The sequence below is a fragment of the Lynx rufus genome, unplaced genomic scaffold (genome assembly GCF_022079265.1).
Source record: "Lynx rufus isolate CCGP_SWC_20201006 ecotype Redwood Valley unplaced genomic scaffold, mLynRuf1.p SCAF_9, whole genome shotgun sequence".
Lineage (NCBI taxonomy): Eukaryota > Metazoa > Chordata > Mammalia > Carnivora > Felidae > Lynx > Lynx rufus.
The window spans coordinates 108401053-108421587 of record NW_025814897.1 but is presented as its reverse complement, the minus strand read 5'-3'; the positions used below and the strand labels follow the sequence as shown (position 1 = coordinate 108421587).

The 20535-nt window shown below is 63.8% G+C and overlaps 1 protein-coding gene across 5 annotated transcripts; it reads left to right on the top strand.

Annotated features, from left to right (window-relative positions):
* Window positions 1-1814: 1814 nt before the first annotated feature.
* Window positions 1815-19951, top strand: CDC42BPG (CDC42 binding protein kinase gamma). 5 transcript variants are annotated; one of them, XM_047071277.1, is made up of 37 exons: window positions 1815-2057; window positions 4711-4802; window positions 4884-4967; window positions 5334-5429; window positions 5765-5913; window positions 6471-6564; window positions 6777-6977; window positions 7120-7368; window positions 7804-7883; window positions 8711-8808; window positions 8897-8977; window positions 9271-9368; window positions 9460-9639; window positions 9933-10025; window positions 10169-10290; window positions 10367-10439; window positions 10669-10775; window positions 10863-10977; window positions 11221-11369; window positions 11462-11550; window positions 11861-11913; window positions 11999-12097; window positions 12195-12254; window positions 12549-12654; window positions 12942-13075; window positions 13159-13298; window positions 13399-13480; window positions 14166-14382; window positions 15200-15262; window positions 15375-15974; window positions 17026-17123; window positions 17208-17292; window positions 17422-17542; window positions 17680-17797; window positions 17971-18094; window positions 18222-18307; window positions 19302-19951. In XM_047071277.1, the coding sequence occupies exons 1-37, from the start codon at window positions 1898-1900 to the stop codon at window positions 19356-19358; spliced, it is 4653 nt and encodes a 1550-aa protein (XP_046927233.1). In that variant the 5' UTR covers window positions 1815-1897; the 3' UTR covers window positions 19359-19951. The 5 variants fall into 5 exon arrangements, with proteins under 5 accessions (XP_046927233.1, XP_046927230.1, XP_046927231.1 ...); XM_047071274.1 differs by lacking the exons at window positions 1815-2057; window positions 4711-4802; window positions 4884-4967; window positions 5334-5429 and having other exon boundaries at window positions 5770-5913; window positions 12002-12097; window positions 16939-17123; window positions 17968-18094; XM_047071275.1 differs by lacking the exons at window positions 1815-2057; window positions 4711-4802; window positions 4884-4967; window positions 5334-5429 and having other exon boundaries at window positions 5770-5913; window positions 17968-18094.
* Window positions 19952-20535: the final 584 nt, after the last annotated feature.

Sequence of the window (20535 nt, the reverse complement as noted above, 5' to 3'; positions counted from 1 at the left end):
AACCCCAAGATCAACAGTCGCATGCTCATCACAGCCGGGTGCCCCTATGGTGATGGTTTTTACAGGGACCCCCCCAGTTAATGGCAGGAGTTCCAGGCATTCGGGTCACCATAAGGTGGGCTGAGCCAGCCAGTCCCCCCTGTGGGGATGGAATCTTAAGGGCCTGACGATAGCCTGAGAATTCAGCATTCCCAGAGGCTTAGGGACTGGGCCAGAGGTCGCACGCGGAGTGATCCAGGACCCAGAGGCCTCACCCAGTGGGCCCGTGACTGCTGGCCCCTGGGGGCTGTGGCGGCCTGGGGTCAGGGAGTCAGGGTGTCCAAGGGCGGCAGCGGGAAGTAGCCCATCTTCCCACCCAGGACACTTTCGCTCCCCCCTACTGCTCTAGGAGATGGGCACTTGGTCCTGTCCTGGGCAGTTGGCCCTCCTCTGGTCTCTGGCGCCCCCCTGTGGCCTGTAGCGGGGCAGGCCCCACCCCTGCCCTGCCCTGCCCCCTGAGGAGTGCCCAGAATGCTTCAGGTGACAGAACACCACCAGCCCCTGCTCCCTCCCAGGGGACAGGGGCAGTGAAGAGATCCCCAGATCTGGGTTTGAATCCTGCCTCCCTTCTGTCACCTGACTGACTTGGGTGAGACAGCCTACTCCATTTCACAGACGCAGGGCACAGGGAAGCCACAGGGCAGGTCTCCGAGGAGACCAAAGGGGAGATGAGTCAGAAAGTCCCCTGTGTATCGCCAGGGAGGCTCAGTTCAGCTCCAGAGACATTCACGGGGCGCCTCCTCCCTCAACCTGACCGTCTGGACTCCAGGAGGTCTCAGTCTGAGGGGGGAGGCAAATCCCCAAAGAGATCTTTTAATGGAAGAATTTGTTGTCTAAAGCCACTAAAATGCCCCACCCTTTGATCCCTCCTCTTGGACAGGCCCACAGTCCCATGGCGCCTGGTCCAGCCCAGCTGGAGACAGCTGGGCAGAAATCAGAAATGCCACTGGATAGAATCAGGCCCTCCCCTCAACCACCTCCTCCAGCCCAGCTTCCACCTCTCCTTGGCCCCTGTGTTCCAGGCCGGCCGCAGGCCTCGCTCTCGCCTATGCTTAAAAAGCCTGTGGTGGAGTTGCCAGCCCAGCCCCACTCCAGGGCTTCTCCATTCACCTTCGTCCTTCCCAAGCCTCAGTATGTCCATCTGCCAAATGGGTGTAACCATCCCTGCCTCGCCTACTTGCCTCCCTAGTCGGCTGTAACGACACAAATAAAATGAAATCAGAAACTAGCGAGGTTCCCCCCCTACCTCTTGCGGAGGGGATTGGGGGAGGGTGTGTGCCAAGCGCGGCCGGCATCCCAGGGAGAGAGGGGACTACAACTCCCATCCGGCTCCGGGGTCGCGGGCGTCTCCAGCCCCCTTTCCCAAGGGGTTGAGGGAAGTTGCACTGCCCCGGGCATCTCCCACCTAGGTTAGGGGCCGGCGAAAGCCCCGGTAGGGCTGGCTCTGGGGCCACGCGGAGACCTAGGTAGCCTTCCCGGCCCCGGGGGGAGACCACCCCCCTTGGCCCGGCCCAGTCAGGAGTTTACTCTTCGGGACCCGCCCCCCCACTTCCTGGCCGAGGGTTTGGCCCGCCCCCGCGCGCCTCCGCCCTCCCACCTTCACTTCCAGTCGCGTCTCCCATTGGCCGGCGCTCACCTGCCCGTCCGTCGGGGGGCGGGGCAGAGGGCGGGGCGCGACGCCCAGGTGTGGGCGCGCAGGAGGCCGCGAAGGAAGGTGACAGCGGGGAGGGCGGGAGGGGTGGGGGGAGGCCGCGCTAACGACCCGCGGACGGACGGACGGACGGACGGACGGACGGACCGACGGGCCGGCATGCGGGCGGCCCGGCTCTAGCCCGGGTGCGGGGCTCCGGCTGCAGCTATGGAGCGGCGGCTGCGCGCGCTGGAGCAGCTGGCGCGGGGTGAGGCCGGCGGTGGCCCCGGGCTCGACGGCCTCCTGGATCTGCTGCTGGGGCTGCACCACGAGCTCAGCAGCGCCCCCCTCCGGCGGGAGCGCAACGTGGCGCAGTTCCTGAGCTGGGGTGAGTGGCCCGGGCTGGACCGAGGTGGGGTGGTCCGGGGGACACCGCGCCGGGACCCTCTCCGCCCCCCCCCCCGCGCCCTTCGCCCCCAGACCCTCCCGCAGGGAGCGGCACCCCCACGGGTTCCCCGCGCAGAGCCCGCACCGGCCCTGACACGTGCCACCGGCCCCTTTGGGCCCTCCCAGCTAGCAGCACACCTTCCCCTCGCTCAGATTCACGCACACTCCTTCCCACTGACAGAGCCTGGCGTGTGTGCACAACACACAACTTACACGGACACACACAAACTTGGTCCCAAGTATAGACCCCAGACATGTGCTGCAGAGTCGCGTCAGGGACTCCTGGCTCACATGTCATATACCTCATGACCCTTGAGAACAAAGTCACACACGCAGAGCCTTGTGTGTGTCACCCACTGACACGCATGCTTCCTCAGTCTCCCACATACCACACAGACACACGCAGATACATACAGCTCAAGGAGAGATCCAGGGAGCCCCGCACTTCACCCGGAAGACCACCGGAGCCACACTGGCCATTGCATTATACACTTGCCTGCTTCCACTCACAGATCCGTAGGCACTGCACGCGTGGCAGACGTTCCCACAAACACACACTTCTATGTCTCCGCATGCAAGACCACCCCAAACGGGGCACCGGCACCAACCTCAGCCCCTTTGTCGGTCCGAGTCGCTGGCCAGGCTTCCTGAGGTCTATTTCCCAAAGCCAGGGAGGGGGGGCCCGGCTGGGGGTGGGTCTGCGCCCCTTCCTGGTCGACTCATCCGAGGCACCGGAAGTGGGTGACCTGGAGTAAACCTCAACCTAATGTGGGCACCCTCACCAGCCCCAGGCCTCCCTGGTTATGCCTGGCCAAACCCGTGGAGGAGGGCTGACGGGCCTGGCCTGGAGAGCGGGGTGAGGCAGGTGTTTGCCCAGTGGGTGACGAGCATCCGCAGAACTCCTTAGCTCTGGGCAGGTGCAAGGCCTGGCCTCGGCACGGTTGGGGGCCCGTGACACATGCCGGTGAGCTGGCCCCCAGCCCAGCCCTCTCCTCCAGGGTGAGGGCAGCCAGGAAGCCCCTGCCTCTGGTGCCTGCCACTGTCCCCGGGGACTTCTGCACCTTATTCATGTGTATCTGACAGTGTTGTCATCACCCGCTGTGACGCCCACGCGCGCGCGCGCGTGTGTGGATGTGTGTGTGTGTTTGCACACACATGTGCTCCTCCCTGCCTGCCTCTGGCATCCCTGCCTGGGACCCCAGCATGGGGGCCTGTCTGTTGACATCTCCCGAGGTAACTGGCAGGGCGGTGACTCACTCTGCCCCTGCTCCAACTTGTCCCTGCTCCTGCCCAGAGCCCCCATTCCCTGCGGCAAGGCGAGGGGACTGGGCAGCCTGTCCCGGGAGCCTGGGTCCTCCTGACTCTAGGCCCCAGGTTTTGGTTCCCGTCTGGCGGATAGGGAGCCACCCTGGCCTCAGTTCCCCCCTGGAGCCCCGCGGTCGGTTGCTGCTCCCCAGCCGCACACACAGACCTGGGAAAGAGACAATTAATTTCTGTCACGAGGTTTCCACACCACCCCTGCTGCGGGGGTTCTGCCTGATAAACCTGTGGAGCAGCTCTCTGTCCCACCCACAGACCCGCCCAGCTGGCAGGGAGTTTACCTGCCGGCAGGGGGAAACTGAGGCGGAGAGCCAGTCTGCAGCTACCCCCGCCACCCCTACCGGTCACTCTTGCCTCCCTAAGTTTCCAGGCTCCAGTTCCCTCCCCCAGGCCTGTGGCTTCTCCAGGCCTGGAAAAGGCCTGGGACTGGCCGGAGATGCCTCTAAAGGGAGTATCAGGGACTGTGAGAGGAAGAGCTTCTTGGCCAGGTGAAGACCAAGTCCAGAGAGGGAGGCAGGGCCTAGAGTTGTTGGGCTGGTCAGGCCTGGAGGAGATCTCGAGTGTTTACCCCTTCAGGTGCCAGCGTCAGGCGCCAGGGAAAGGTTTTTTTGGCTCTGTTCTTGAGTCTTGTGAGAAGCTGGGCAGACCTATTTATGCCTCCAGACTGAGAAAGCCCCACACAGGGAGCCCAAAGTGTGTCCTCCCAGGGCCCTGCAGCACCGTATCTGACCTGTCCTCTGGGGCTGCCCCAGGCCTCACTCCCAGCCAGGTACCTCTGTGCCTACAGGGTCCCAAGACCAGGGCTCACAGCTCCCCAGTGGCAGAGAAGCCTCTCTGGGGACAAGGAATGTTGCCCGTCCAGTTTCCCAAGACAGGCCCAGGCCTGGTCCTGATAGGCGCCAGGAACTGGGAGCCGAGGGTGGGAATGGTATCCCCTTCCTCCCCAGGGTGACCTGGTCAGCCAGTATCCACCTGCAGGCAGGGAGGGATTACCAGTTCCATGGGCCCCTGGGATGAGGCCGCCTAGAGTCTGGGGACAGGGGTTCAGGGAACCGTTGATTTGGGGAGGTCTGGGGGCCAGGTGGTCAGCAAAGCCCGGACCCCCACCTTCCACACTTCCTACTCATGACTGAGTGGGTTGCAGCCCCTCTCAGCCCCTTGGCCAGAGGCCACCCCTGCCCCGGTGGGGGTTGCGGCGCCCGCTTTTCCCTAGGTAAGAGAGGGAGCTGGGGCCTCCCTGTAGGTTCCCTGAGCCCCACTCTGTGTCCCCTCAGCCGGCCCCTTCGTAGCGAAGGTGAAAGAGCTGAGGCTACAGAGAGATGACTTTGAGATCTTGAAGGTGATCGGCCGAGGGGCCTTCGGGGAGGTGAGCAAAAGGCACGGGGTAGGTGGGAGGAGGGGGTTCGCACCCAGGCAGAGCTGACCCCGGTGCCCCCTGTGGCCTCAGGTCGCCGTGGTGAGGCAGAGGGACAGTGGGCAGATTTTTGCCATGAAGATGCTGCACAAGTGGGAGATGCTGAAGAGGGCCGAGGTCAGTGTGGGGTCCGATGGGACTTGCGCACCCTACGAGTGGGCGGGGGGGAGGGTGTGCTGCCAGTGGGGCGTGCAGGGCATGCTAGGGAAGGGGCCGGCCTGGCCCCCGGGACGGGAGAGGATGCAACCACCAGCCTCCCCTATTGCTTCCCCACAACAAGCCTTTCTTAGAAGCTACTGTAGTTCCCATTTTCCTTACCGTAACACTGAGGCCCGGAGCCATAAAACACAGGCCGTGGCTCACCCGGGCAACTTCTATCCAAGCTCCTAGACTTACCTAGTCTTCCTCCACCCCCTGAGCTGGTGAGGAGGGCTTCCTGGGCTCTGATCCCACCCCCGCCCCTGCTCCCCAAACCTGCTGCAGACTGCCTGTTTCCGGGAAGAGCGGGACGTTCTGGTGAAGGGGGACAGCCGCTGGGTGACCACTCTGCATTATGCCTTCCAAGACGAGGAATACTTGGTGAGGATACTCAGCGAGGGTGGGGGCTGTTGCCCGGGGACAAAGGAGGAGGGCCTTGGGTGCCAGGGGAGCTGGGTCCAAGGAGAGAGAGAGAGACCCTTCCTACAGGGACCAAGAGGCTTCCACTGGCCACCCCTTGCTGGGCCCGGAGCCCCTGCCTGAGCTCTGCTGGGAGCCAGCTGCCCTAGAGCTGCTTGCTGGGAGACGGTCTTGCCTTCCCAGAACCCCTCGGGACCACGAGGAGGTGGGTGGGAGGCAGGGCCCTGGGGCAGATGCCCCCCACCCTCCTCCCTGTCTGATTCTTGCCCCCCCGCTCCCCCCCCAATCCCATCCAGTACCTGGTGATGGACTACTATGCCGGTGGGGACCTGCTCACTCTTCTGAGCCGCTTTGAGGACCGCCTTCCGCCCGAGCTGGCCCAGTTCTACCTGGCCGAGATGGTACTGGCCATCCACTCTCTGCACCAGCTGGGCTACGTGCACAGGTGGGGCCCCCGAAGCCCCTCCTGCCCTGACCAGCCCCTGGGGAAAGCTCTAGAGACAGCTGACAGTTGTTGAGCACACTCACCAAGCCCTATGCTGGGTGCTTCATGTGCACGATGCCTTTGAATCCTCAGGCCAAAAACCTCATGTGATGGGCACTGCTCTTGTCCCCACTTTACAGATGAGAAAGTCAGGGTTAGCACCGGTAAGCACCTGGCTTGAGGTGACCCAGCCGGTGGGCGCCCGGGTCGTGGTTTGCACCAGGCAAGTCTGACTCGTGTGTCCCCCACAACATACGCTGCTGCCTCCGTGGCTCATCCTTATGGGTCCCTTTTCTCCACGAACCACCTTTTTCCCTCTTGGCACCCAGGAGGCCTGGCCACCAGCCTTCCCCCTCCCATGTACATGCACACACACTGGTCTTGTGGACTCGCAGGAACACGTGTGACAATATACACGCTGGTGTGTGCATGCGCCCATGCACTCATACCCCGGAATGTGCCAGAACACACATCTACACACACAGGTCAAGCCCCGCTCTCTCCCTGTGCTCCCTCAGGGATGTCAAGCCGGACAATGTCCTGCTGGACATGAACGGGCACATCCGCTTGGCTGACTTCGGCTCCTGTCTACGTCTCAACAACAATGGCATGGTAAGACCCCAGAGCAAGGGCTGGGGACACCCGGCCTGGAGAGCTGCCAGGGGTGGAAGGAAGAAGGCCTGGGTCTAGGCCCCAAGTGGGGTCACCGGGCCAGCTAAGCCTTAGAGAGTTGGGGTGTCAGGCCCAGGCTTGGGCCTGTGGTGAGGGGCTCTAGGGGCTCTAGCCAAGCCCAAGGTTGTTCTCGTGGCCCCCCCCACTCCTAGGTGGATTCGTCAGTGGCAGTAGGGACACCGGACTACATCTCCCCCGAGATCCTGCAAGCCATGGAGGAGGGCAAGGGCCACTATGGCCCACAGTGCGACTGGTGGTCACTGGGAGTCTGTGCCTATGAGCTGCTCTTCGGGGAGACGCCCTTCTATGCTGAATCCCTGGTGGAAACCTACGGCAAGATCATGAACCATGAGGTCTGGCCGCCAGGCTCTGGGGTTCCGGGAGGGCAGCAGAGTCCCGAGTCCGCGTGGTTGGTATGCCCGCAGCTGGGGGTGGGATCCTGTACACCCACCTGCACCCCTCCACCCCACCCCCACCCCCACCCCCCACCTACAGGACCACCTGCAATTTCCCGCGGATGCACCGGACGTGCCGGCCAGCGCCCAAGACCTGATCCGCCAATTGCTGTGCCGCCAGGAGGAGCGCCTGGGCCGCGGGGGGCTGGATGACTTCCGGAACCACCCCTTCTTTGAAGGCGTGGACTGGGAGCGGCTGGCAACCAGCACTGCCCCCTACATCCCTGAGCTTCGCGGGCCTGTGGACACCTCCAACTTCGATGTGGACGATGACACTCTCAACCATCCAGTGAGTTTGGGCCCCGCTGCAGGAGGAAAACTGCCTGCCCCTTGCTGGCTGTGGGAAACCCCCAGAGGTTCTCCAGAGCGGTTGCTGGGCATAGGATGACGCCTTCACACCCCAGAGGCTCATGGGAATTGTGGTTCACGTGGGCCAGTTCACCTCTTCGGAGGTGGGTTGTGACAGGTGAAGGTCGTTTGACCTCGAGTGTCATTCTGTGAGCCAGAAGTCTTCCAAGGAGACTCCTGGAAGCACCTGGGAGGCCATGGCCGCAAGGGCTCATGGGAGTTGTAGTCTGTTTAGGTGGGGGCCACGTCACCCACCTCGGTTCCATTCTTAGCAGGAAGAGGTTGGCACCCCCAGTCCCGGGGAGTCTCCTGGGTCTTGAGCCTCAGCCAGGAGCTATGCCTGTTGAGTCTGACGCTCCTTCCCCTCCTTCTGCAGGGGACCCTGCCCCCACCCTCCCACGGGGCCTTCTCGGGCCACCACCTGCCATTTGTGGGTTTCACCTACACTTCGGGCAGGTGAGTCTAGTCCTCGCATACCTAGTAGGAGGCTGGGGGCTGCCTGGCCTGGAACCTTGGGCAGGTAGCCCACTGGGACCCTGGGAAAGGGGCTGAATGGCCTGCCTGTTGCCTGGATGTGACAGGTGCTCAGGAAATGTGCTCTGAGTCCTCAGGAAGACAGACCCTGTGTCCTGAAATTGTGGCAAAGCCATGCCTATGCCCCCTGTGGGACCTGTCCTGCATTTGGCCCTTAGAGTACCCTCTACAGCAGGCTGAGAGTGTCATGAACTTGGAACCAGAGGCCTAGAGTTGAAAGGGCCCCTCCCAGCCCCCCAGCCACACTCTATGCCTCTGTAAAATGGGTGGGATGATCTAGTTCCATTTGAGGGGCTGGCCTGAGACCGCAGCGAGGTCTTAGGCGAGGAGGTGTTCTGAGGTGGAAGCAAATGTGTCTTGACCTGCACTCTGAGCACCCACCGTGTGCCAGGCACGGGGGTAGCTGGCCCAAATCACTAAGTTCTCTTCACTATCCTTGGAAGAGGGCCTGTTATCACCTCCAATTTCCTGTGAGGAAACTGAGGCTCAGATATGTTAGGTTCACACAGCTTAGAAGGGCCAGGGCTTGAACCTAGGTCTGGGGGACCTTGGGGTGCTGCCCACAGGTATTCCGGGGGCAGGGTCTGGTCCGGTTCGTTTGTTCCACCACAGAGCCCAGGGCTGGGTACAGAGCTGGGGCACGGTGGGTGTTTCTTGGATGAATGAATGACCGGCGCAGGAGGATGGAGGAGCCTTTGGGGGGTGGGGGGTGGGGTTTCCGCCAACATGTGTGGCCCTGCTCTCCCCAGTCCGGGCCCTGAGAGCAGCTCTGAGCAGCTGCCTGCCCTAGAGCGGAAGCTCCGTTGTCTGGAGCAGGAGAAGACGGAGCTGAGCCGGAAGCTCCAAGGTACCGGGCAACCAGCTGGAGCAGGGTGGGGTGGGTCTGACCCAGGACTAGCTACTCACCTATGGGTGCCCCCCCACCCCGCCCGCAGAGGCCCTGCAGGTGTCCTCAGACCATCGGGAGCTGGAGCGGCTACAGAAGGAAGTGCAGACTCTACGGCACAGGCTGTCAGGTACCCGGCCCCCCACGCCACCCCGTCTCTCCCCCCTCACCCCGACCCCTCCCCCCAGAGGCTGAGCTGCTTTCCCAGCACACCTGTATCCAACCCGGGTTCCAGTCCTGGCCCTACTCCGTGGATGAGGTGTGATCTTAGGGAAGTACCTTAAACTCTCCGAGCCTGCACGTAGAAAGTGAGCCAAGGAGACCTGCTCCCCGGGCTGTGGTGAGGGCTCTGGGAGATGCCGCACGCGGAGTGCCTGGCTGAGGCCGTCAATGCACGTGGGCCTCAGTGACAATTCCTGGCAGAGACGCCGAGGGGCAGCAAGGCCTCCTTATCCCAGACGGATGGTGGTAGCCCAGGCCGGGACTCGGACCTACGGCAGGAGAGAGACCGGCTCCTCCGGGTGAGGGCCTGGTGGGGTGGCTGAGCGGCCCAGGGCTCCACGGTGAGGAGGTCTGTGCCCTGACGCCAGGCCTTGCCCTCCGACCCCCCAGGAGCTGGCCGAGGCTCAGGCAGGGCTGCAGGCCCAGGCAGGGGAACTATGCAGAGCCCAGGAGCGGCAGGAGGAGCTGCTCCAGAGGCTGCGGGAGGCCCAGGAGAGAGAGGCAGCCACGGCCAGCCAGACCCAGGCTCTGAGCTCCCGGCTGGAGGAAGCCCAGGATACCAGCAGGAGGGTGAGTGATGGGGATGGGCGGGGACAGCAGCAGAACACTGCCCCTGTGAACCCCAGTGTGGCCGTTGGGGGCCCAGGGAGCTCAGTGCTCAATGCTGGCAACACCACATGCCTCTGCGCCCCCACTGGGGCTGGCTGAGGCCTGAGCGAGCGGATGAAGGTAGGGTGGGCCGGGCCAGAGCTCCCCTGCCTGCATTCCCGCTGTGCCTGGCGGGGCCCGAGAGTCTGTAGCGAGGCGGGCAGAGGGGTGGGATGGACAAAGTCAGCAGTGGCCGCCTCTGCACCTCGTCACAGCTGCAGGCCCAGGTGGCCACCCTGTGCCGGGAGGTGACACAGCTCCAGAGACAGCGGGAGCGAAGCATTGAGAAGGAATCTTTGCGGGTCAAGGTAGTGAGGTCTCACCCCCTTCCAAGTGGCGCTTCCCTTGGCCTGACCTCCTCCGGGCTCTCAGGGCCAGGCCTTTGTCCCAGGGGTAGAGTGGGCCATAGCTTCTCAGGCCCCTGCCCTGACCCCTCTCCGTGTCCCTCAAGACCATCCACGCCGCCTCTGAGACCAACGGCACGGGGCTGCCCGAGGGCGGGCCTCAGGAAGCGCAGCTGAGGAAGGAGGTGGCCGCCCTGCGTGTGCAGCTGGAGCAGGCCCGTGGCCACGGGTGAGCCGGGCAGCCCGGGCGGGGCGCGGGACGGGGGCCTGAGCTGGGGGCCATCCCGTCACTCGCTCTTCCCCAGGCTGAGTGGGAAGGAGGAGGCTCTGTGCCGGCTCCAGGAAGAGAACCAGAGGCTGAGCCTGGAGCAGGAGCGGGTGAGCAGGGCAGACGGAGGGCAGACGGACCGACGGGCCGTGGGACAGATGTGGGGAGCCGGCAGGGTGGATGGTGCAGGCCGCCAGGGTCTCAGAGCAGGCTGTGTCCCCAGCCCCGCAGCACCCGCAGGTGGCCGGCAAGCCATGGCGGGTGAACGGGGGTGGACGCGGGCGGGGCTCGGGGGTGCCGGGCCCCCGGGGGCTGACCCATCTTGCTCCCGGGCCCCAGCTGGTAGAAGAGCTGGAGAGGGAGCAGCAGAGCAAGCAGCAGCTGGAGGGTGAACGGAGGGAGACGGAGAGCAACTGGGAGGCCCAGATTGCCGACATCCTCAGCTGGTGGGTGCCCGGGGGCTGGCGGGGAGGGGCTGGGCCCAGGCAGGGCTGAGGGCTCAGGCCGTGACCCGGAGCCCCCTTCCCAACCAGGGTGAACGATGAGAAGGTCTCAAGAGGCTACCTGCAGGCCCTGGCCACCAAGATGGCCGAGGAGCTGGAGTCCCTGCGGAACGTGGGCACCCAGACGCCCCCCACCCGGCCGCTGGTGAGCCCCGGAAGAGCCCCGGGGGAGGGGCTGGCAGCAGCCTCACGTGGCAGGTGGGGACGCTGAGTCCACGGAAGATCAGTGACTCGCCTGAGCTCACAGCGGGGTCGGGGCCAGTCTAGGATCTTGAGTCTGGCCGGGTGGTGTGGACAGTCTGGCGGGAGAGGCCTCTGAGGCTGCCGGGGGGCCCCCCCCCCCCGCCCGACCTGGGGGCATCTCACGCGGGCGCCCCCTGGCCGCCAGGACCACCAGTGGAAGGCACGGCGGCTACAGAAGATGGAGGCCTCGGCCAGGCTGGAGCTGCAGTCGGCGCTGGAGGCCGAGATCCGGGCCAAGCAGAGCCTGCAGGAGCAGCTGACGCAGGTGCAGGAGGCCCGGCGGCAGGCCGACAGGTGAGGCCCGGGCCAGGCCCTGCACGAAGGGGCGCGGGACCCGCGAGGAGGCCTGTGCTGAGCCCTCAACCGGTCCCGTCCCCGCCCCGCAGCCGTCTGCAGGAGGCCGAGCAGCAGAGCCGGGGCCTGCGGCAGGAGCTGGCCGCGCTGCGGGAGGAGCTGCAGGCCCGGGGGCCGGCGGGTAAGTGGCCATCTGCATGCCAGTCCCGGAGCAAGTCCCCCACTCGAGCCTCAGGGTTCCCCAGGGGGTCCCCCGACAGCCTCGCGGGACCGTGGAGATGAGAGTTGTTGACTCTGCCGCTCACCTGGCTCTCTGTCGCCCGGCACTTACTGAGCACCCGCTGTATGCGTACCCACCGGGGCCTGCTGTCATTTCTCCATTTTACTGAGGTGGAAACTGAGGCTCCTGCCGGCCCCCAGTTCCCCAGGAACAAGCGTTAGGGCTGGGCCAGGGACCCCCACCCCCGGTGACCCGTGCTCTCTGTTTGCAGACACTAAGCCCTCAAATTCCCTGATTCCCTTCCTGTCCCTCCGGAGCTCAGAGGTAAGAGGGCCTGCAGGGGCTGGTTGGGAGGAGTCCCGGACAGAAGCCAGGGGCCTTGATTTCCACCCTTATCCTCAATCCCCAGAAGGATTCCACCAAGGATCCTGGCATCTCAGGAGAGGCCCTGAGGCCCGGTATGGAGCCCGAGCTGAAGCCAGAGGGCCGCCGCAGCCTGCGTCTGGGGGTGAGGACGGGCGGGAGTCCCGCATTTGGGGGACCGGGCCCCGCCTTCTGCCTGTGCCCCCCTCACCCGTTTGCTTGCCCCCCCCCCCCCGCCGCAGGCTGTGTTCCCCAGAGCGCCCGCTGCTGTCACCACCCCTACAGAAGTTCCTCCCGCAAAGGTCTGCACCTAGAGGGGCGGGGCGGGGTGGGGGCACCCAGCCATTCTGCCGGGTCTCCAAGGACCTGCTTGAGTCCCTCTACGTGCATTAGTCATGGCTGGCAGACCACCCTGGGGACAGCGGCAGTGGCAATGAGTCTGAGTGCTGTGACAGACTCACTGGGGCTGGGTTCACACTGCCACTGGCTCATTCTCTGGTCCCACCTGACACTTCAGGGTGGCCTCGGGGGTGGGACGCAGGGACCCGGGAGGCCGTGGTCAGGCGTGGGTAATGAGCGTGTCCCCCTGTCCCCAGCCCGGCTCACACTCGCTGCGGCCCCGGAGCTTCCCATCCCCCACCAAGTGTCTCCGCTGCACCTCGCTGATGCTGGGCCTGGGCCGCCAGGGCCTGGGCTGTGACGGTGAGACCCCCCACCCCCACCCCACCCGCACGACTGCCTCCCATGTGCCAGCGCCCAGTCCCCTGGAGGAAGGAATGAATGGCCCGGATCCTGGCACATGCAAGCTTTCCTCTTGGTCTGGGCCTCATCTCCTGTTGCTCAATTTTTGTGGTTTTTTTTCTCACTTGACGGGGAATCGGTGACAGTCCAGGAGCCACCACAGCCTCAGGGAGGCGGGAACCCGAGTCCGGGTTCCAGGCTGTCCCCACCCAGCCTCACACCATCTGCCTTTCCTGCTTTCTCCACAGCCTGTGGTTACTTCTGTCACTCAGCCTGTGCCCCCCAGGCCCCGCCCTGCCCCGTGCCCCCTGACCTCCTCCGCACGGCCCTGGGAGTGCACCCCGAAACGGGCACAGGCACGGCCTACGAGGGCTTCCTGTCGGTGAGCTGGGGCTGGGGAGGGGGAGGCTGGCGTGGGCGGGCCGAGAGCCCGGCAGACCCCCCCCATGCCTGCCTTTCCCACAGGTGCCACGGCCCTCGGGGGTCCGGCGGGGCTGGCAGCGGGTGTTCGCCGCCCTCAGTGACTCCCGCCTGCTGCTGTTTGACGCCCCTGATCCACGGCTCAGCCCGGCCAGCGGGGCCCTCCTACAGGCGCTGGATCTGAGGTGGGTGCCAGGCAGTGGCCGGGGACGAGGGATGCGGGTCAGGGGGGAGGGAGGCAGCCAGGGGCAATGTGACCTCTGACCAGCTCCACGGACCTCCCAGGGACCCTCAGTTCTCAGCCACCCCCGTCCTGGCCTCTGATGTTATTCACGCCCAGTCCCGGGACCTGCCACGCATCTTTAGGGTGAGTCCGCCTCCGTGTGGCCCTACTGCAGCCCCTTCTGTCTGTCTCCTTCTCCGTGGCTGCCCTCTTCACCCACACACACACACATATGCCACCTCCGTCACCTCCACAGGGACGGCCACGGTTGCCTCCATTCCACAGCGCGGTGCACTTTCTGTACACGAAGCTGCCCGCATCCCGCTGGCCTAGGGCCCTTCCGTGGCTTCCCGTCACCCTCAGGGTGGTCCTGACTGTGGCCTTGAGGCCTTACATTTCTGACCCTGAGCCTCTTTCTGCTCTGGACACACCTTGCTTTCTCCAGTTCCCAAAGTGCCCTGTAACCACGAGCCCCTCACATCCTGTTTCTGCTGTGCAGCCCAGGCCAGCCCCCAAGCTTCTCCCCGACCTGGATCATTCCTGGTGACTCCCCTCATCCCTTGGGCACTGGCAGAAATGTCTCTTCCCCTGGGGTCCATCTTTTACTCCTGGCCCGGGTTGGGGATGCCCCGTCCTTCTCCCGCCACGGCACTGGTTCGGGGCCTGTCTGACCACCCTACTCCGTCTGGCTTATCACCCGCTGTAAGATGGCTCCTAGCGCTGTGCCCGGCAGCTCACGTTGGTGCGAACAAGCATCATCCGGTGGAGAGCAGGAGGGGGATGTCTGGCTCTCGGCCCACAGCCCTCCAGCCTGAGTCCCTGCCCACAGGTGACGGCCTCCCAGCTGACGGTGCCCCCTGCCATGTGCACCGTGTTGCTGCTGGCAGAGAGTGAGGCTGAGCGGGAGCGCTGGCTGCAGGTGCTGGGCGAGCTGCAGCGGCTGCTTCTGGACACGCGGCCAAGGCCTCGGCCTGTGTACACGCTCAAGGAAGCCTATGACAACGGGCTGCCCCTGCTGCCCCACGCTCTCTGCGCCGCCATCATCGGTGAGCCACATGCCAAGGGGGGCATCGCCCTGGGCGTGGTTCTGTGGGCAGCCTTAGCTAGGGGGCGGGGGGCTTGGCTTCTGCCACTCCATTTCTCTGTGCCTCAGATTCTGCTTTTTCTAAATGAGTCTTGAGTGAGTTGAAAAGAGCAAAGGCTCTAGCAAGAGACAGATGAGGGTTCCAGTCCCGGTGCTCTTACCGGCAGCGGGGTGGCCACAGGGAGCCTGGAAGCAGCCGAGCCTCACGCTGTCTCCTCTGGGGAGACCTCCGTGCTGACAGCCGGAGAAGTGAGGGAGCAGTGCCTCCTGGCTTCCCCTGGCAGTGGCCGGAGCCCCGAGCCAGCGCCTGCCCTGGAGAGCTGGGGCCTCCCCCTGCACTCAGAGTGGGAGCCCCTGGAGAGACTGTGTGGCTCCTCCAGGTCCTCCGTGTCAGTCGGGAGCTGGGGGGGACGAGGGCATTTATCGAGCAGGGACCGCTGTGAGCTGAACACACCCTGCGTTGCTTCAGCCTCAGAGCAGCTCTGGGAGAAAGGAACCATTACTGTCCCCACGTTACGCGAGGAGAAGCCAAGGCTCTGAGCGGTGACATGACTTACCCCGAAGCCCACAACTCAGGGTGGGGGCCTCTCGCCTGTGGGCCTTCCTCATTAGAGCCAGCCCAGACTTTGAGAGAGAAGCGGCCGGGGATGCAGGGACAGCGGGATGGCCATCCCTGTGTCCTCAGGGGAAACTGAGGCTCGGCAAGGACAGGCGGACTGCCTGGTCTCCGGCTGCCAGATGACCTCCCTGACCCCTGATTCTCTCCCTCCCTCTACTAGACCAGGAACGGCTTGCTCTGGGCACCGAGGAGGGGCTGTTTGTGATCCACCTGCACAGCAACGGTACGGGCCAGGGTGGGCCCGGGTGGGGGTCAGCCCCGGGGGGGAGAGAGGAGGATGGGCACGGGGCTGTTGTTCACCCTGCTGGTGACGCTCTCCCTCGCCGACCCCGAAGACATCTTCCAGGTGGGCGAGTGCCGGCGGGTGCAGCGGCTGGCCGTGAGCCCCACCGCGGGCCTTCTGGTTGTGCTGTGCGGCCGTGGCCCCAGCGTGCGCCTCTTCGCCCTGGCCAAGCTGGAGAGCGCGGAGGTGGCGGGTGCCAAGATCCCCGAGTCTCGAGGCTGCCAGGTGCTGGCAGCCGGGTGCATCCTGCAGGCCCGCACGCCCGTGCTCTGCGTAGCCGTCAAGCGCCAGGTGCTCTGCTACCAGCTGGGCCCGGGCCCAGGGCCCTGGCAGCGCCGCATCCGTGAGCTTCAGGCACCGGCACCCGTGCAGAGCCTGGGGCTGCTGGGCGACCGGCTGTGCGTGGGAGCAGCCGGGACCTTCGCACTCTACCCGCTGCTCAACGAGGCCGCTCCCTTGGCCCTAGGGGCCAGTCTGGTGCCCGAGGAGCTGCCACCATCCCGCGGGGGCCTGGGCGAGGCGCTGGGCGCCGTGGAGCTCAGCCTGAGTGAGTTCCTGCTGCTGTTTGCCACGGCCGGGGTCTACGTGGACAGCGCCGGCCGCAAGTCCCGCGTCCATGAGTTGCTGTGGCCGGCAGTGCCCACGGGCTGGGGTAAGGCCTGTGGGGGGTCAGCTTGGGCGGGGCCTGGCACCTACGGTGTGTCACACGTGTCAGAGGAAGACAGGGTCCTCCCGCCTGACCACACCCTGCTCTGTCCTCAGTGGATTGAGCCGGATCTTCCTCTCCCATGTCCCTGCTCATGCTCCTCCCCCAGCCTAAACTGTCCTTTTTATACCTGGCAAACTCTTAACCAGGTCCAGCCCCAATGCCGCCTCAAGGCCTGGAGTTGGAAGGCTCTCCGTAAATGACCACCATGATTTCTGTCATCGTCATTACTGCTCTCATGCTCCCTACCCTGCCTTCCCCCCGTCTCTGGCCCTTTGTTCCTCTTTGCTCCCCCACCTCTGTGTTCAGACCTCTGCCCTGCTGCTCTTAGCACCTTCCTATAATGACTGGTTTGGTACCGGGGTGGGGGGAGACTGCAGAATGGGCTGGGCCTGGTTTCTTCATCACATCCTGCACCCAGCCCGGGGAAGCACACCCTAGGGGCTACGAATGTTTGGAGGAAAGGGCAGTGAGGGAGTCCAACACATTCACAGGTAACTGGTGTGGTGGCGTGCCGGCAGACAGGGACCAGGCTCCCTTCATGAGCGGCGGCTCTTCCGGCGCTGGGCCTGTGGATTGGGCGTAGCGCAGACGGTCTGTGGGAGTGGGAATCAGACTGCCCAGGGCCAGTTCCCAGCTCTCGCTCATCACTGGGTGACCTTGCCCATTACTTAGCTCTGGGGTTACATTCCATCATCTGTAAGTTAGGGATGATGGTCCTACCCGCCCAGAGTTGTTTGAGAAATAAAGGGGAAAAAATACGCCAAGTGGCTAGAACTATGCCCGGCATGCGAGTGCTCCAGGACTGTGATCTCTGATTTGTTGCGGAGGTTGGGTGGGGCAACCTGGAGTCTTCAGAAGAAGGTCCTCTGGTTGGGCGTGGAAGTTACTGTGCTGTGGCCGGGCACAGGGTGTTTCCGTGACACGGAGGAGGAAACAAGCCCGCGGAGGTGCCTGACTTGCCAGGGGCTGCACAGCACAGTGTCCTGCCCTGCAGGTTATGCAGCCCCCTACCTGACAGTGTTCAGCGAGAATTCCATCGACGTGTTCGATGTAAGGAAAGCAGAATGGGTCCAGACGGTGCCACTCAAGAAGGTGAGGGCCTGCCCAGATCCCCTGGCCCTGGACTGGGGGGGTGCAGTCGAGCAGCGCGGCTGACCTCCGTGCCTGCCGCCTCAGGTGCGACCCCTAAACCCAGAGGGCTCCCTGTTCCTCTTTGGCACGGAGAAGGTCCGCCTGACCTACCTCAGGAACCGGCTGGCAGGTAGGAAGTGCGTGGGCACGAGAGTACGGAGTGTGTGCGCGTTCGCGGGTGCGTGTGTGACCCTGAGCTCCAGCTGATGGGGACCCTGGGGACTTGTGAGCACCGTCCGGCTCTCTGCTCCTCCCACAGAGAAGGACGAGTTCGACATCCCCGACCTCACTGACAACAGCCGGCGCCAGCTGTTCCGCACCAAGAGCAAGCGCCACTTCTTCTTCCGCGTGTCGGAGGAGCAGCGGCAGCAGCGGCGCAGGTGCGCGTGCGCGGTGCGCCGGCGGGGCGGGGGCTCGCGAGCTGGGGACGGGGCGAGGCACGGGGGCGTGTCCGTGTCGGGAGAGGGCGGGGGAGGCGTCCCCTTCGCCGCCGCCCCTACTCTCCCTCCGCCCGCAGGGAGTTGCTGAAGGACCCCTTTGTGCGCTCCAAGCTCATCTCACCGCCCTCCAACTTCAACCACCTGGTGCACGTGGGCCCCACGGACGGGAAGCCCGGCGCCAGGGATCTGCCCCCGGTGAGTTCTCCGGGACCAATCAGAAGCGTCCCTGGTGAGGCTCAGCCAATCACCGACCTTTCCGAGACGCCTGCCCCAATCGCAGCCCCCTGCTTCCCTGGGACCCGGGACCTCCGCGCGTCTAGGCTGGGGGTCCCCTGCGGTCGCAGCCCTTCGGTGCTGTCCCCCAGCAGGCTCCAGGAGGGAAGGGCCGAGGTACCCGCGGCTCCGGCCCGCAGCGTCCCCACAGCTTCTCGGAGGCCTCGAGGCGGCCAGCCTCTGTGGGCAGCGACGGGCTCACTGGAGACGCGGACGCCAGTAAGGACAGCCCCGCTCCCGCTGCTTCCATTGCCTCGATTTCCCTCCCCAAAGTTTACACCCCCTTTGGACTCCTCAAATTTGACCTTGGATTTTTGTCCCCTTCCTCATCCTGCTCCTGGAACAGTGAAGAGGAAGCCTTGGACCTCTCTGTCCAGTGAGTCCGTGTCCTGCTCCCAGGGATCTCTGAGCCCCGCAGACTCCCTGATACAGGTGAGCCGGTGGGGGCTTTTCCCTCCTCTGTTAAAGGACAGGTAGTTCTGTTCTGTGCTAGGCCCACCTCTGGGACCTGAAGCCAGAGAACAGGCTGAGCCCATCCCCACCCTGGATCCTAAGGGAAGCAGACTCGCCCCACAGTGGGACCCCAACAGAGGCGTAGAGGCAGGTTGGCCCAGGTGGAAATTTTGGTTCTGATGTCCCAGGCATGTGGCCCTGGGCGAGATGTCCAGCCTCCCTGAGCTTATTTCACCTATAAAATGAGGTTATTATTTCAGATTATTACGTAAGTGATGGCTGTATGAGGTGATGATTACTTCAGCGGGGTGCCTGGCACATGGGGGGAGTGCCACCGAAGGGGAGCTCTTTAGAGGCCCAGCCTGAGGTGGAGAGATCAGAGGAGGGGGGAAGGGGAACAGGGGAAGGAAGACGTAAGAGGAGCTGGGAAGGCTCCCACGCACCCTCCAGCCACTTCTCCACACCAAACCACTCCGATCCCCAGGGACTTACCATATTCTTCCACACCCTCAGGCTCTTGCCCCTGCCGTCCCCCCTGCTTTGAATGTCCTTCTATTAACATTCAGGCCACCCTCAACGCTCTGTGCTAATACTGTCCTAGGGCCTCCCTAGGGCCTGTGCCCTGCTCCCTCCACCTCTCCGTGTCAGTCCTTCTGTGCTGTGGCTTTCTTCTGGATACTAGCCCTCCTCCCCCAACCGCGGGCTCCTTGAGACTGAGGTCAAGTTTGTCTTCGCCTAACATAAAGCATGTTTGTTGGTTGATGAAGAATGGAGTAAAGTAAATGAGCAAAGGGACTTCGATTTGGGCTTAAGGGATATTAAATTGGAGCTCCCCAAGTTCTTCTCATGTAGCCCTACCCCGATCTCATACCTCCTCCAAGGGCCTCCCTGCAGCAGGTGATGGGTCGGGGGAAGACCTCTGGGAGGCACTGGTCTGGTGAGGAAAGGGTCCTTCCTTCTGTTTCCCCTCCAGGTCTCAGAACGGCCCCGGAGCCTGCCCCCAGCCCCTGAATCAGAGGGTTCCCCTTGACACCCTCTGGCAGGGCCCACCCCAATCCCAGGACTGAGACACATGAGTGAGCAAAGAGCTTGAGGAATGCCATGCTCCGGCTGGCCCGGGATGTGTGGAAATTCGGACTCAGGAAGGGCCTGGGCTGGACAGCGACTCAGAGGCTGGCCTGGGTTCCCAGGACCCAGGAGACCTGACTCTGAGCCATCATCCTGCCTTTCCCCTCTGCTCCTGGCCCCTACCTTTGCTAGCCACTGGGAATAGAATGGCCCCCTTTTCTGCCCTGGGGGCCCCTCTGCCCCTGGAGTCCAGGGGTAATTGTGCCAAAGTTCTCCTTCCCAGTGTCAAGCCTCAGGAAGCCTTAAGCAAGAGTCGGGGTGGGGGTGGGTCTCTGGCGGCAATCTGGGGTCTTGGCAAGGCACTGTCCAGCCCCCAGGTGAGGCCGAGGTGGGGCATATCACGGCCTCTGCTCAAGGCTGAGGTAGGAAAGACGGACTCTGATCCAAAGGAAAGGAGGGTGGGGTGCCTGGCCGGCTCAGTCAGTAGAGCCTGCGACATCTGACCTAGGGGGTGTGAGTTCGAACCCCATGTTGGGTGTAGAGATTACTTAAAAATTTAAAAAAAAAAAACTTTTTTTTCAAAGGAAAGAAGGGTAGACAAGGAGCAGGGAACATGTAGGTGAAGGAGACTGTAGGTGAAGAAGGTGAGAGAAGGAAGTAGAAGAGACAGTGCTAGTGGCTGGCAGGAGGAGGAGGAGGAGGAGAAGGAGGGGGAGGAGGAGGAGGGGGAGGAGCGGGGAGGGGAGGAGCAGTGAAGAGGAGCAGAGAGCGGATGGGAGCTGGGAGAAGAACACTACTGATAGACTGAGGGGCCTTTCTCTCTGGGGAGGAGCTCGGTGGGGTTGGGAACAGAGAGGGGCCCTGTGAGCCAAATGACATTGCATCTAATCCGCCCGGGGTTGGGGGGGTGGGTGGGGAGATCATTCCTAGACAGGGACAGGACAGGGAGGGTATTTATAAAGGCTACTTGGTGGGCGATGGCACCTGATGGGGGCCACTGGAGGGTCTCCAGGCACACTCTGGCCCTTCCCGGAAAGGGGGATGGTCCTTTTTCCCAAAGCCTCCGCCACCTGTGTATTATGGGATCATAGGGGGCATTTTATTATCGATCACAGTCACTATTATTGTTATTATATTAC

Coding starts and splice junctions, on each gene's coding strand:
- CDC42BPG (XM_047071277.1), top strand. CDS start 1,898: ATGGAGCGGCGGCTGCGCGCGCTGGAGCAGCTGGCGCGGGGTGAGGCC. Junction 11,370..11,461: donor GCCCGGCGGCAGGCCGACAG/GTGAGGCCCGGG, acceptor CCCGCCCCGCAG/CCGTCTGCAGGAGGCCGAGC. Junction 17,798..17,970: donor GCGCCAGGGATCTGCCCCCG/GTGAGTTCTCCG, acceptor GTCCCCCAGCAG/GCTCCAGGAGGGAAGGGCCG.